The sequence below is a fragment of the Erpetoichthys calabaricus genome, chromosome 5 (genome assembly GCF_900747795.2).
Source record: "Erpetoichthys calabaricus chromosome 5, fErpCal1.3, whole genome shotgun sequence".
NCBI classification, from domain to species: domain Eukaryota; kingdom Metazoa; phylum Chordata; class Cladistia; order Polypteriformes; family Polypteridae; genus Erpetoichthys; species Erpetoichthys calabaricus.
In genome coordinates, this window is record NC_041398.2 from 32,521,797 (window position 1) to 32,535,873 (window position 14,077).

The window sequence follows — 14,077 nt, forward strand, 5'->3', positions numbered from 1 at the left end:
GGAGCCTGCGTGGGTCCCCTCCGGGCACTCTGGTTTCCTCCCACAGTCCAAAGACATGCAGGTTAGGTGGATTGGTGATTCTAAATTGGCCCGGGTGTGTTTGTGTGTGTCCTGCGGTGGGTTGGCACCCTGCCCAGGGTTTGGTTGCTGCCTTGTGCCCTATGCTGGCTAGGATTGGCTCCAGCAGACCCCTGTGACCCTGTGTTTGGATTCAACAGGTTGGAAAATGGATGGATGGATTTACTTGATGTTATTATTGTTGATTTTTCCACAACTGTTTTTTTTGTCTGCTTGGTGGCAGTCTGACCCCTTTGATATCATGCAGCCATGCTTCAGGCCTCCCATGCTCAAACCAGATCCACATACACTCTAAAGGTAAACTATTCAATGGGTGCAGAAGAAGGTCAGGACATGGCTTGTGTTCAAGCAGGAAGCCTTAGGTGAAGAAGAATATTTTGAGATAAGAAATGAGGAGCACTGTGGCTTTCTGCATTGAACAATCTGAGCACGGTGGCACATTGGTAGCGCTGCTGCCTCATAGTTAGGAGACCCGGGTTCTCTTCCCTGGTCCTCCCTGTGTGGAGTTTGCATGTTCTCCCCATGTCTGTGGGGGTTTCCTCCCACAGTCCAAAGACATGCAGGTTAGGTAAATTGGTGATCCTAAATTGTCCCTAGTGTGTGTGTGCCCTGCGGTGGGCTGGTGCCCTGCCCGGGGATTTGTTCCTACCTTGCGCTCTGTTCTGGCTGGGATTGGTTCCAGCAGACTCTTGTGACCATGTGTTAGGATATAGTGGGTTGGAAAATTACAATCTGACAATCTGACCATTTAATAAAATGGTGCCAACCTGCCTGAGTTAGTTCAAGGCAGGAATTATCCTGTAACAGAATGCTAACACATTACGGGGGCACACACACACACACCAAGACAAATTAGAGTCTCTAAAACACCTAATGTGTTTACTTGTGAGAGGTTACCTGAGTATGCTCACCCAGAAAGCAAACAAAACACCACACAAACAATGACTGTGTTTGTCACAAAATAATATTTTTTTTTAAAGAAATTACTGTACAAATATTTTACGCAACAGAAGTACATTTAATTGTTACTTTTCTGCTGAAAGGTGCATGGACTAATATATACATATATAAATTTTATATTTTTTTTTCTTTTTCTGCATCACTGGTGTACAAGACAGGGCACTGAAGCCCCCACCCAGCTGAACTGTTCCTTTGTTCTGGAGGTTCACTGCTAAATACGCATTCATCTGCATTGTCATTCTGATTTACATACTAGAGCTAATTTACATGTACTTTCTGTTTTGTCTTTAAATGGCATCCTTGAGATCTTTCAGGAACACTGAAGCACAGAGAAAATGTCTGCACTTGCCTTTATAATCTTGACAGGAGTACTTTTTGCCAAAGGTAAGACATTCAGCATCTTAAGAGAGAGAGAACATAAATTCAATGACCAAAACAAAAATGCTCTGACAAAAAGAGAGAAATGAAATGAAATAAGAAAATTCCTAAATCTCTCAGTAAATATCTCTCTTTGTCTTTTTGTTCTTCAGATTGCAGTGGCCGGACTCTGACGCAGCCCACTTCAGCATCTGCCCAGCCAGGTCAGACCGTCTCTCTCTCATGTAAGGCCAGTGGCTCCATTAGCAATGACCTGCACTGGTACCATCAGATACCTGGCCAGGCTCCCAAACTGCTGATAAGATATGCCACTACCCGTCAGTCTGGGATTCCTGAGAGGTTCAGTGGCCAGTATTCTGGGACAGATTTCACCTTACAAATAACTGGAGTTCAGGATGAAGACGCCGGCTACTACTATTGTCAGCAGAGTAACAGCTGGCCTCTCACTGTGATAAAGAACTGAACAAAAACCTCCTCGACAAAAATACAAGACTGTAGCGGGGTCTGCTGCAGGTGCTGAATGAAAAGTCACTGAGGCAACAAAGTGAGACATAACATAACAATGGCTTTGCACCTTACAGTTTTTCTCAGTTGCTTAAACACATTTAACTGAATGTGCCCTTCATTCCTCAAATTCTTAAACACAACATCATAACATCTCACTCATCTGTTTAAATCCCAGACTTGAAGCCCAACTCCAAGCCATTCATTCTGACACTTAAAGCAAACATTTCACTCAGATGACACACACAGTGACCACAAGACTCCAGCAAATCAATTCAGGACACTTAAACTGCATACTTAACAAGTTGAGGTTAACGGCACTGAACATGCAATAATCAAAGTGTTCAATTACACCATATGCAACATCAAATTTCACATATTTTCTCAAATAAAATGTTGCTCAAAATGATACTGCAAAAGTGTAAGTGTAAAGTGATGTACAAGAAAAAAAAAAGAATAAAAAACAGCTCTATGTATGCAAACTCATAGTAAAGTAAAACAAAAGTTCAAAAATTAGAAAAAACAATTAAGGAAATCAATAATCTGTCACTTTACAGTGTAGGGCTATTCAAAATGAAAGAGTAGATTTCAAAAAATTCAAACTGTATAAGACAGAAACACATTCCGCATATCAGTGGAAAGAGGAAAGTTCAAAGCCCACCTAATAGTACAGTGAATGCCAGCGAGCTCTGTTTCTCGTTTATAGTAAAGTAGCATTTCCACTTGGAGGTCTGGCGTTACCTGAACGACACCATTCCAGGACGATGGATTGGAAGAGGTGGACAACAAGATCTTTCTCATCGTCTATGGCCTCCCAGGTCTCCAGACCTTACCCCCTGCAATTTTTATTGCATCTATGGGGGTACGTTAAAGAAAGAGTGTTTTTAAAGAAAGCCATGGCATCATCAACATTTTTTACTGTTTTTTGTTTGATGTTTCCCTATGAAATAACACACAAACTGTCACTGCAAGTCAAACTTGATTGTCATCGTTTTGGAGTCATGAGAAATTCTGTGAGATCCCCTGTTTGGAGAGTTGGGACACCGAAACATAAACGTAAATCTTTTAACTTGCAATGTATTTTGCAGAAATTATCTTTTAGCGTGTGCTCTAATAACTGAAAACAGACAAGGGGACAAAAAACTGGTGTAGTCTGTGTTTATGTGTGGGGTCTCTCTCTGTTTTACCATCAATGTGAATCTCCCTGTGCCAGAGATTCATTCATTTAATATGCAATTGAGCACCAAATGAGTGAGTAAAAGGCGTATGAATATATTATCTACTAGACTGGCATCATGTCCAGGGTGGGCTCTTGTCTTGAGCCCATTACTGCAGAGATGAGCTTTGGCTACCAACCAAAATTACTGGACTATGCGGTTTTAGAAAATCAATTGCAAAACTAAGATTAGGAAGAAAAGGCAACCATTGAAATAAGCTCTGAAAGGCAGTAAGAATAACATTCACAGTATGTGAGGAATTGATTTTTTCTGATTTATACTTATCTTTAAATCAGCTTATTGAATATCTGCCAGCCTTATTTATATTCTGTTTTTTGTGTAAGGGAATCAACTTACTGTATGAATTTATAAAGTGGCTCAAACTGTGCCTGCCTTTTTAAACTAAAACATTCTGTCACATTTGTACCTGGAACATATAACCAAGGAAACAATGAAATAATTGTAATTAAATACATTTCTATTTTAGGAATTTAAAATTTCTCATTAGGGATAACTGTGTGTGCACGCCAAAGACTGTTTAGCTTTGATTGGACTTTAAGATAATTGTAAGACAAAGATGTGTTTTAAGGATTTACTATTTAACTTTATTTTAATTGGAGTAACTATTAAACTGTGTTATGTAAATAAACCTACTTAATTTAAGGCCATTGTCTTGTCATTTTAGTCAGTTAGCTACTGTAAATGGATAAAGTGTATTCCTTCAGGCCTGTCATAATATAACAACATGTCCATCTTGGAGTCCATTACCAATGGTGACTCACAACTATTCTTTATTCAAAGAATATTTTGTCTAACATGTGGTTCAAGTTTTGAAGTACTGAAAATTATTTCACCTTCTTGAAAACTTTTTGTACAGTGAAAAACAACCAGTTATATTTCTTTTTTACTGAATATCTTGTATGGCAGACATTTATTGCCCACATGCAAAGAATTAGATGCAATGAACGACTGAAGTGATGCACCATTTTCTTTTTTTCATTATTCATTTTCAAAACTAGATGTGGCCATTTATTCACCTCACTCAAAGTCAATGTGTAGATTCATTAATATGAGAATATATGAAATTATACAATCAATACATGGATACACATATCTTTACATGAGAAAGAAAGAAAGTTAGTTAGTTAGTTAGTTAGTTAGTTAGTTAGTTAGTTAGTTAGTTAGTTAGTTAGTTAGTTAAAGTTAAAATAAATGAAACCTTCAAAGGAAATGCCCCTCTGTTAGTGCAGAAAATAAAAGAGAAGTCCCCAGCTGAGTACATTCCTAGAGAAAATAAACCTTATATGTTCCACTGTCCTTTGGAATAGTTTTTGTACAAGTTTTCTTAATGTTATTATTTTTGATGTTTTCCTTTACAGACTGATAAACCACGATTGTTACTTGGTCTCTTGGTGGCAGTCTGACCCCTTTGATATCTTGCTGCCATGCTTCAGGCCTCCCATGCTCAAACCAGATCCACATACACTCTAAGGGTAAATTATTCGATGGATGGTAAGCTGTAACTGCATAAGAAGTTGTGAAAAAATGGCTTGTGTTCAAGCAGGAAACTTCGGGTGAAGAAGCATATTTGAGATAAGAAGTGAGGAGCACTTCAGCTTTTTCTATTGAACAATCTGAGCATTTAGTACGGACTGGTTACATGGGGCTGGAGCCAACCCTGGCTGAACTGGTCAAAGGCAAGAATCATCCTGTCACAAAATTCTAATTTATTATAGGACACACACACACACACACACACACAAATACCAAGTCAGAACAATCACCAATAAACCCAAGATGTTTACTTGTCAGAGGGTACCTGAGTATGCTGACCCTGAAATCAATTAAAACAGCACACAGACAATGACTGTGCTTGCTACAAAATAATTATTTTCTAATAAATTATTATACACCTATTATACACAGCACAAGTACATGTATTTGTTACATTTCTGCTGAAAGACTCAGGTAATAATATATACTTTTTAAAAATATTAAACATACATTTTTGTTATTCTGCATCACTGGTCTACAGGACAGGGCACTGAGCCCCTCAGCTGAACTGTTCCTTTGCCCTGTAGGTTGACTGCTAATGAGGTATTCATCTGCACCGCCTTCCTGATTTACATACTAGAGCTAATTTGCATGTCCCTTCAGTTTCTCTTTAAATGGCACCCTTAAGATCTTTTAGGAACACTGAAGCACAGAGAAAATGTCTGCACTTGCCCTTCTAATCTTGACAGCAATAGCTTTTGTCACAGGTAAGACCTTCAGAGCTTTAAGAGACAGAAAACACAAATTCAATACCACAAAACCTCACAGGTTTACACAGAGCTCTTACAGAAGAGACAAATGAAACAAAATGAAAAAAAACAGCAAGTTCTTCAGTAAATATCTCTCTTTGTCTTTTTGTTCTTCAGATTGCAGTGGCCAGACTCTGACGCAGCCCACTTCAGCATCTGCCCAGCCAGGTCAGACCGTCTCCCTCTCATGTAAGGCCAGTAGCTCCGTTAGCACTAACCTGCACTGGTACCATCAGATAGCTGGCCAGGCTCCCAAACTGCTGATATATTATGCAACTAACCGTCAGTCTGGGATTCCTGAGAGGTTCAGTGGCCAGTATTCTGGGACAGATTTCACCTTACAAATAACTGGAGTTCAGCCTGAAGACGCCGGCTATTACTATTGTCAGCAGAGTTACAACTTGCCTCTCACAGTGATAAAGAGCTGAACAAAAACCTCCTCACCAAAAATACAAGACTGTAGTGGGATCTGCTGCAGGTGCTGAACATCAAGTCACTGAAGCAAGAACAACAAAGTGAGAAGTATCATAACAATGGCTTTGCTCCTTACAGTTTTTCTCAATTGCTTAAACACAATTAACTGAATGTGCCCTCCTTTCCTCAAATTCTTAAACACAACATCATAACATCTCACTCATCTGTTTATATCCCAGACTTGAAGCCCAACTCAAAGCTGTTCATTCTGACACTTAAAGCAAACATTTCACTCAGATGACACACACAGTGACCACAAGACTCCAGCAAATCAATTCAGGACACTTAAACTGCATACTTAACAAGTTGAGGTTGACGGCACTGAACATGCAATAATCAAAGTGTTCAGTTACACCATATGCAACACCAAATTTCACATTTATATTTTCTCAAAGGCAATGTGATGATGAAAATGACACTGCAAAAGTGTAAGTGTAAAGTGCAAGAAAACAAAAAGAAACACAGCTTTATACATACAAAATCATAGCAAAGTAAAATAAAAGTTCAAAAATGACAAAAAAACAACTAAGGATATCAATAATCTGTCACTTTAAAGTACAGGGCTATTCAAAATGAAAAAGCAGATTTCAAAAATTTCAAACAAACTGTATAAGACAGAAACACATTCCGCACATCAGTTTAAAAGCCCGCCTAAAGGTACCAGTGAATGCCAGCGAGCGCTGTTTCTCGTTTATAGTATGTGAGACTTGCTCGGACACCACCAGTCGGAAACCACATCTTTATAAATTGCACAAGTTTATTAAACATTAATAAACACAGTTCCAACACTACACACAATGCACTCAGCAATAATCACCACTGTAACTCTCTTTCTCAGTCCTTGGCCGCCTCTGTTCTCCTCCTGGGTGCTTCATCCTGCTCCCACTCCCGACTCTGGCTCCCAGATTGTATAAAGGCGGTGCCTTTTATTCCCAGCTGGATGTGCTCCAGGTGTCTGATGACGTCCATCCAGCAGCATTTCCTGGTGTGGTGGAAGTGCTGTCCTTTGCACTGGAAGCACTCCGGACGTCCCTGGCAGGTTCCTCCGCCATCTTGCCGAGTGTGGCAGAAGTAACTATTTTCAAGTCCTACGAGGCTTGAGGCGCCCCCTGGCGGTGGCCATGGGTCCCAACAGGCCAGAAGCTTTTTGTTCTTCTCCTGTGGTCCTCTCCTGCTCCAGGGCGGCTGCCCCCTCGTGGCCCGGAAGCTATTCCTGCCACCTTCCGGTCTTTTTAGGCATCCCGGCCAGGTAATGACCCCGGCAATCTGCCACAGTGCCCCATCACCAGCGAAGAACAGTCCTTCGTAGCAGCCTGTCTCGCGAGTGGATAATTCCAACGAAGCGGGCATCATTGGTTTTCTCCCATGGCCTGGTCCTATAAAATATAAAATATGCCTAGGGGCGGAAACATTGCCTTGATGCCACTGTCTGGCTTTTTTCCTTCTGAAATAGAGCCAACGCTCCCCTCTTTGACTAGCACCCTGGTAGCCAAAACTTCGGCACCTGCTCCAGTATTGTCCACTCCCCTTCATCGGATTACATTTTGGGATCGCCCTTGCTGACTTCAGGGTTTCCCTCTGCCCGCACAGAGGATGACCTATCATGCTACGTGAGCTCACGGGCTCACGTCTCCCTTTGTAGGAAGAACCGGCTTTCCTCCTTCAATTCTTCCTATTCCTCTGGGGCATTCTGATGGCTTGGGTCTTCCTACAGGAAAGGGAAAGACCCCTTGCCATCTGCGCCCCTGCAGAATGACGCGAGACTGATACTGGCTCTGGCGGTAGAGCACTAGGACCCACGGCACTCATCAGCTGCCGTCATGGCTCCACCCCTTCCAAGCGATCAGCACTTCGTGTCGCTTCCACTGTCGGAGATGCAGCTACTAAGTCCCCGGAACCACGCGATCCTGGAATGGATTCGCTCGCACCTCCCTCTTCATTGTATGGTACCGGTTTCACTCACCTGTAACCTCACGAACCTCCGCCAAAGTTTCCAGCGTCACGCTCTTCCGCCCTGTGACGTCCCGTCTGACGTGATGCGACCGCCTTCCCCTTCAGCTCGTCCACACAGACTTGAAGGTCTTGTACTATCTGCTTAACCCTCGTCATTAATCGAAGTAACTTCTCCGAAATATCCTGATCTGCAGGTAGAAAATATTCATCAGCCAGTGGAGGATTTAATTTTAAATCGCTCCTACTCACCGGCTGTTCTTTCTGGAGCCTTCTTCCGGGATTCACCGGACCTTCTCCTTGCTCAGGATAGACGTTCGCCGGTCCCGTTGTCAATCAATCACCGATGGGAGCACGGCACACACCGTCCAATCCCTCACCTGTCACAGGGTGGGACTTCTGGTCTGTCGCCATCTTCACCATTCTCCCGAGGGGTCTGTGAGACTTGTTGCAGCCACTCTGCCTCGGCTTCTGGAGACGTGGTGGACCCTCCCCTTCCTCTAGCGACGCCGTCCCAGCTTCACGGACAGGATAGGCACACCCCAGCCAGTGACGTGATTCCAGGCAAGCTCCTCTAGATGCGTCAGTGGTTGTGCCTACTGCAGTCCCTCCGGCGACGATGAACGCTTGGGAATCCCCTTCTCCTCTGCCTTGGCTGGCATTCCTCAGCCCCCTTGGGTAGAAGACAGCACTCTGAAGAATCTCCGACGGCCTCAGGGCGATTAGCGGAACGTCCGCGGTGCGTGTGAGGACCGTCTCCATACAGGACCTGTGTGTGGCCGACTGAGGTACCGGGCAGCTCACAGAAATTTTATTTGTTGGGTCCCCCACTTTGTAACAAGCGGAAGGTCCTTGTTCGGGCACCATTGTGAGACTTGCCCGAACACCACCAGTCGGAAACCACATCTTTATAAATTGCACACATTTATTAAACATTAATAAACACAGTTCCAATACTACACACAATGCACTCAGCAATAATCACCACTGTAACTCTCTTTCTCAGTCCTTGGCCGCCTCTGTTCTCCTCCTGGGTGCTTCGTCCTGCTCCTACTCCCGACTCTGGCTCCCAGATTGTACGAAGGTGGCACCTTTTATTCCCGCCCGGATGTGCTCCAGGTGTCTGATGACGTCCATCCAGCAGCACTTCGTGGTGTGGCAGAAGTGCTGCCCTTTGCACCAGAAGCACTCCAGGCGTCCCTGGCAGGTTCCTCTACTATCTTGCCAAGTGTGGCGGAAGTAACTATTTTCGAGTCCTACAAGGCTTGAGGCGCCCCCTGGCAGTGGCCACGGGTCCCAACAGGCCAGAAGCTTTTTGTTCTTCTCCTGTGGTCCTCTCCTGCTCCAGGGCGGTTGCCCCCTTATAGCCCGGAAGCTATTCCTGCCACCTTCCGGTATCCCAGCCAGGTAATGACCCCGGCAGTCTGCCACAAGTATAATAGCATTTCCACTTGGAGGTCTGGCATTACCTGAACGACACCATTCCAGGACGATGGATTGGAAAAGGTGGACAATAAGATCTTGCTCATCATCTATGGCCTCCCAGGTCTCCAGACCTTACCCCCTGCGATTTTTATTGCATCTATGGGGGTACATTAAAGAAAGAGTGTTCCACCTATGCCTGCTAATCTTCAAGATTTGTGACATTGAATTGAGGAATCTGTGAATTCAGTAACTAGGGACCAGTTGACTCATGTGTGGCAAGAAACAGTCTACCATATTGATATTTGTCGCGCTACACATGGTGCTCATGTTGAGTGCATGCAACCTCAAGAACCATAGGACCAAACTTTGAACTTTCCTCTATCCAGTGATGTGCGGAATGTGTTTCTGTCTTATAAAGTTTGTTTGAAATATATTTTTGAAATCTGCTCTTTCATTTTGAACAGCCCTATATTTGTCAGACATCATACATCCGATTCATGTCTCTGGGCTGATTTAGGTCACAAAGCCTCATCCAAGTCACACAAAATGCTTTACAATCCAAATGCCAAGGAGAATTCTTCTTTGGAGTTGAGAAATGCTGGCAGGAACACATTGGAAAACCTAGGATGATCACTGAACCAGTTACGTATGGCTGCAGCTGGAGGAAAACCGACAATGACCCAAATCACAGCGTTTTATGACAACTCTGACTGTCCAGCCTCATTTTGTTCACACTGCTCAACATGCACATGAAGCTGAACTAGGAAATTCAATGGATTTGCAGTGTATTACAATTTATGCCTACATTTTGTCATTTATTACTAAAATATGAAGAACATTTCTGTTTTAACGATGTGTTTACAAAGATTATTGTAAAAACAGAACACACAAGATATGCATGTGTTCCAAATAACGATCTATTATTTCCACTCTAAAACTCCAGCACTTCACTCCCAGATAATCAAGGCATGAGCTGGGAGAACTTCGTGCCCGTTCTGCAGCAGTGGGGGGATAGAATAGTAGACTGCTTGCTGCTTGATTTACAAGACAAAAGACGCTGACAGAGAAGTGCAAAGGGATTTAAGGTGGGCCAGATTTACGATTGTTTTCATAGCCTTTGGTAATTCTAGTGTTAAGAGACCAGAGTGGCAGCATGACAGTGGAGAACTCCATATTCACTTATGGCTGCACACATTGTCTCAATGCCTTCCTGCTGCCCAGGGACTTTCACAATGGTACGCTATCGAATAACCTTAAGCCTCCTTCACCTTCTCTTAGTGAGGTTAAATCCAGCCTCATCAATAAAGATGTACTCATATGGGGTGTAGCTGGCATCAAGCTCAGTCTCCTTAATGATAGGTGAGAGATACAGTAAAGTGCTTTATGGTGTGCACTGTAATAGACTAAACACAAAATCACAAGAGTACTGTGCATGTTACTGTATCATGATCTGGTACTACATACTGGATGATGCTGCATTGTCTTTACCTGTATGTGTTCCAGGCGTTGGGGTCTTGACTCAAAAGTGACTTTGTTTACTTGTGTCATATTAAGTGTCTTACGACATAGGATGCGGTCGAAGGTAGAAATGATGATTTGATTTATACCACAGAAATGTTGCTGATCTTCTATGACTCTGCTCTGCATTTCCCACAAGAGAATGTTATTGTTGGCAACATCACATCCATGTTCACAGGTTGCCTGTCAGTTCTACAAAAGAAAAAACACAATGCATCTTTAAGAGCTGCAATCCATGTACCATGTAGAACAAACACAGTTCTATGCACAGTGTTATTTTTGTGTAGTATCTGTCCAGTACTGGCAATATCAACATTTTACTGTAATCAAGATATCTGCAGCCGGAAGTACAGAAGTGCTGTACCTGTTCTAAGTTCTGAAAGTATGGACAATGGAAGAAACTGTGTAGTGGCTGAGATTCGGATGCACTTGTTGCCCAGCTTTTCTCATTGCCAATCTATGGACAAGCACTTGGTCAACCACAGCTGCACAAATATCATCTGACTAGCAAAATACCCGCGCTTCGCAGCGGCGAAGTACGGCTTTAAAATTTTAAATAATAAACTGAGAGAAAATGTAAAAATAATTATTTGTTAAGGATCTCTTTGTCTACCACGTTGTCAGTTCGCCCCTCCGGTTGTAATATGACCAAGCTGTGCGCTAAGCTTACTCTTGAGCATGCAACGTGTAGTTGGCCATGTGAAAAGCAATCTTGCCTCAAATCAATGCCAACCTTTTGTAGGGTCTGTCCCTGAGACTTATTAATTGTCATTGTGAAGCAGAGCCTTACTGGAAATTGGAGGTGTTTGAATTGAAATGGGAGATCAGAGGGTATAATGGGGATGCAAGGAATAAAAACTCTCTCCCCTGAGCCACCGCCAGTAAAAATAGTTGCCTCAATTAGGTTCTTTTGCAGGCATGTGAACTGAAGTCTCGTGCCATTACAAAGTTTCGGTGGCTGTAAGTTTCTCAGTAACATTATTGGTGCCCCAACCTTCAAAATTAGATTATGCTCAGGAGTGCCTGGAGGATTCAGAGTGTGGACTGAGCTGAAGGCTATGAACGTATATATGTACGTAAGTAGGATTCAGTTAGCGTTGGGAACCCGCGTACCAAATTTCTTGAAGATGGGCCCATTAAGTAACAAAGACCATTGGAAAGTTCAGTATGGCGGCCGACAGTGGTGTCATACCACCGAAATAAGTACGTACATCGGTTTCGGTCAGCGCAGGGAAGCCACCTACCAAATTTCGTGAAGATGGGGACATAAATAAGAAAGTTTAACATGGCAGACGTTGTCGACCGTTATGACCGTTATATGTATAATTTTGAAATGAAACCTGCTTAACTTTTGTAAGTAAGCTGTAAGGAATGAGCCTGCCAAATTTCAGCCTTCTACCTACACGGGAAGTTGGAGCGTTAGTGATGAGTGAGTCAGTGAAGCCTTTGCCTTAGTATAGATGTATATGTGTATGTATGTGTGTGTGTGTGTGTGTATATATATATATATATATATATATGTGTGTATGTATATATATATATATATATATATATATATATATATATATATATATATATATATATATATATGTGTGTGTGTGTGTGTATGTGTATATATAGTGTATATTATATATATTATATTATATATTATATATTATATATATACCATCCAACCTCTGCTCCTTAGGGACAAGCTGACAGAGATGGGAGTAGAGTCATACCTGGTGGCATGGATCGTGGACTATCTTACAAACAGACCTCAGTATGTGCGTCTCGGGAATTGCAGATCTGACATTGTGGTCAGCAACACAGGAGCGCCGCAGGGGACTGTACTTTCTCCAGTCCTATTCAGCCTATATACATCGGACTTCCAGTATAACTCAGAGTCCTGCCACGTGCAAAAGTTTGCTGACGACACTGCTATCGTGGGCTGCATCAGGAGTGGGCAGGAGGAGGAGTATAGAAACCTCATCAAGGACTTTGTTAAATGGTGCGACTTAAACCACCTACACCTGAACACCAGCAAAACCAAGGAACTGGTGGTGGATTTTAGGAGACCCAGGCCCCTCATGGACCCCGTGATCATCAGAGGTGACTGTGTGCAGAGGGTGCAGACCTATAAATACCTAGGAGTGCAGCTGGACGATAAATTAGACTGGACTGCCAATACTGATTCTCTGTGCAAGAAAGGACAGAGCCGCCTGTACTTCCTTAGAAGACTGGCATCCTTCAACATCTGCAGTAAGATGCTGCAGATGTTCTATCAGATGGTTGTGGCGAGTGCCCTCTTCTACGCAGTGGTGTGCTGGGGAGGCAGCATTAAGAAGAAGGATGCCTCACGCCTGGACAAACTGGTGAGGAAGGCAGGCTCTATTGTTGGCATAGAGCTGGACGGTCTGACATCCGTAGCAGAGCAACGGGCACTCAGCAGGCTCCTATCAATTATGGAGAATCCACTACATCCATTAAACAGTGTCATCTCCAGACAGAGGAGTAGCTTCAGCGACAGACTGCTGTCAATGTCCTGCTCCACTGACAGACTGAGAAGATCATTCCTCCCCCAAAAACTATGCGACTCTTCAATTCCACCAGAGGGGGTAAACGTTGAACATTATTCAAGTTATTGTCTGTTTTTTTATCTGCATTTTTTATTACTCTTTAATTTAATATTTTTGCTGCTGGAATATGTGAATTTCCCCCTGGGATTAATAAAGTATCTATCTATCTATCTATCTATCTATCTATCTATCTATCTATCTATCTATCTATCTATCTATCTATCTATCTATCTATATAGCTGTAACCGGCCACGCGTTGCAGTGGCTCAGAATGGTTAAATGGAAAAGAAAGAAAAGAGAAAGCGCACGTTTCTAATATGTTTAATTTCACAATGCTTGTGAATATACAATATTTTTTGTTGTTCCATTGTCTGTGCAGAATGTTAGCCTGAATAATATTGTTAAGTTCGTAGATGTCTTTGTTTTTGGCCGCAAGAATAGCTTGTTCACTCAGCCAATCGTGATTCTTATAATTGGTTTGAATATTGGGAAATACTTTTTCAACCAATTCTTCTTTTGACGTCACTAAATTTCAGAAGTTATGAGGCAATGAAATTCGTCCTGAGGTCAGATCAACCGGCACCTTTTCGTTCCCAATTTCCAGATTTCTCCAACCCCGTTATTGACAGTTTGCATTATTTGATCGTAAATGCCTTTTTGCTGAAGCGTTAGCTTAGGAATATTTGATTGCACAAACGACAAAAGATCACCC

At 42.6% G+C, this 14,077-nt stretch overlaps 1 gene segment (V, D, J or C); it reads left to right on the plus strand.

The window, feature by feature from the left end:
- Window positions 1–5,316: 5,316 nt before the first annotated feature.
- LOC114652469 (immunoglobulin kappa variable 3-11-like) lies at window positions 5,317–5,870 on the plus strand. The segment is given in 2 exon segments: window positions 5,317–5,398; window positions 5,558–5,870. Coding segments are annotated over 2 exon segments (360 nt in total).
- The last annotated feature ends 8,207 nt before the right edge of the window (window positions 5,871–14,077 follow it).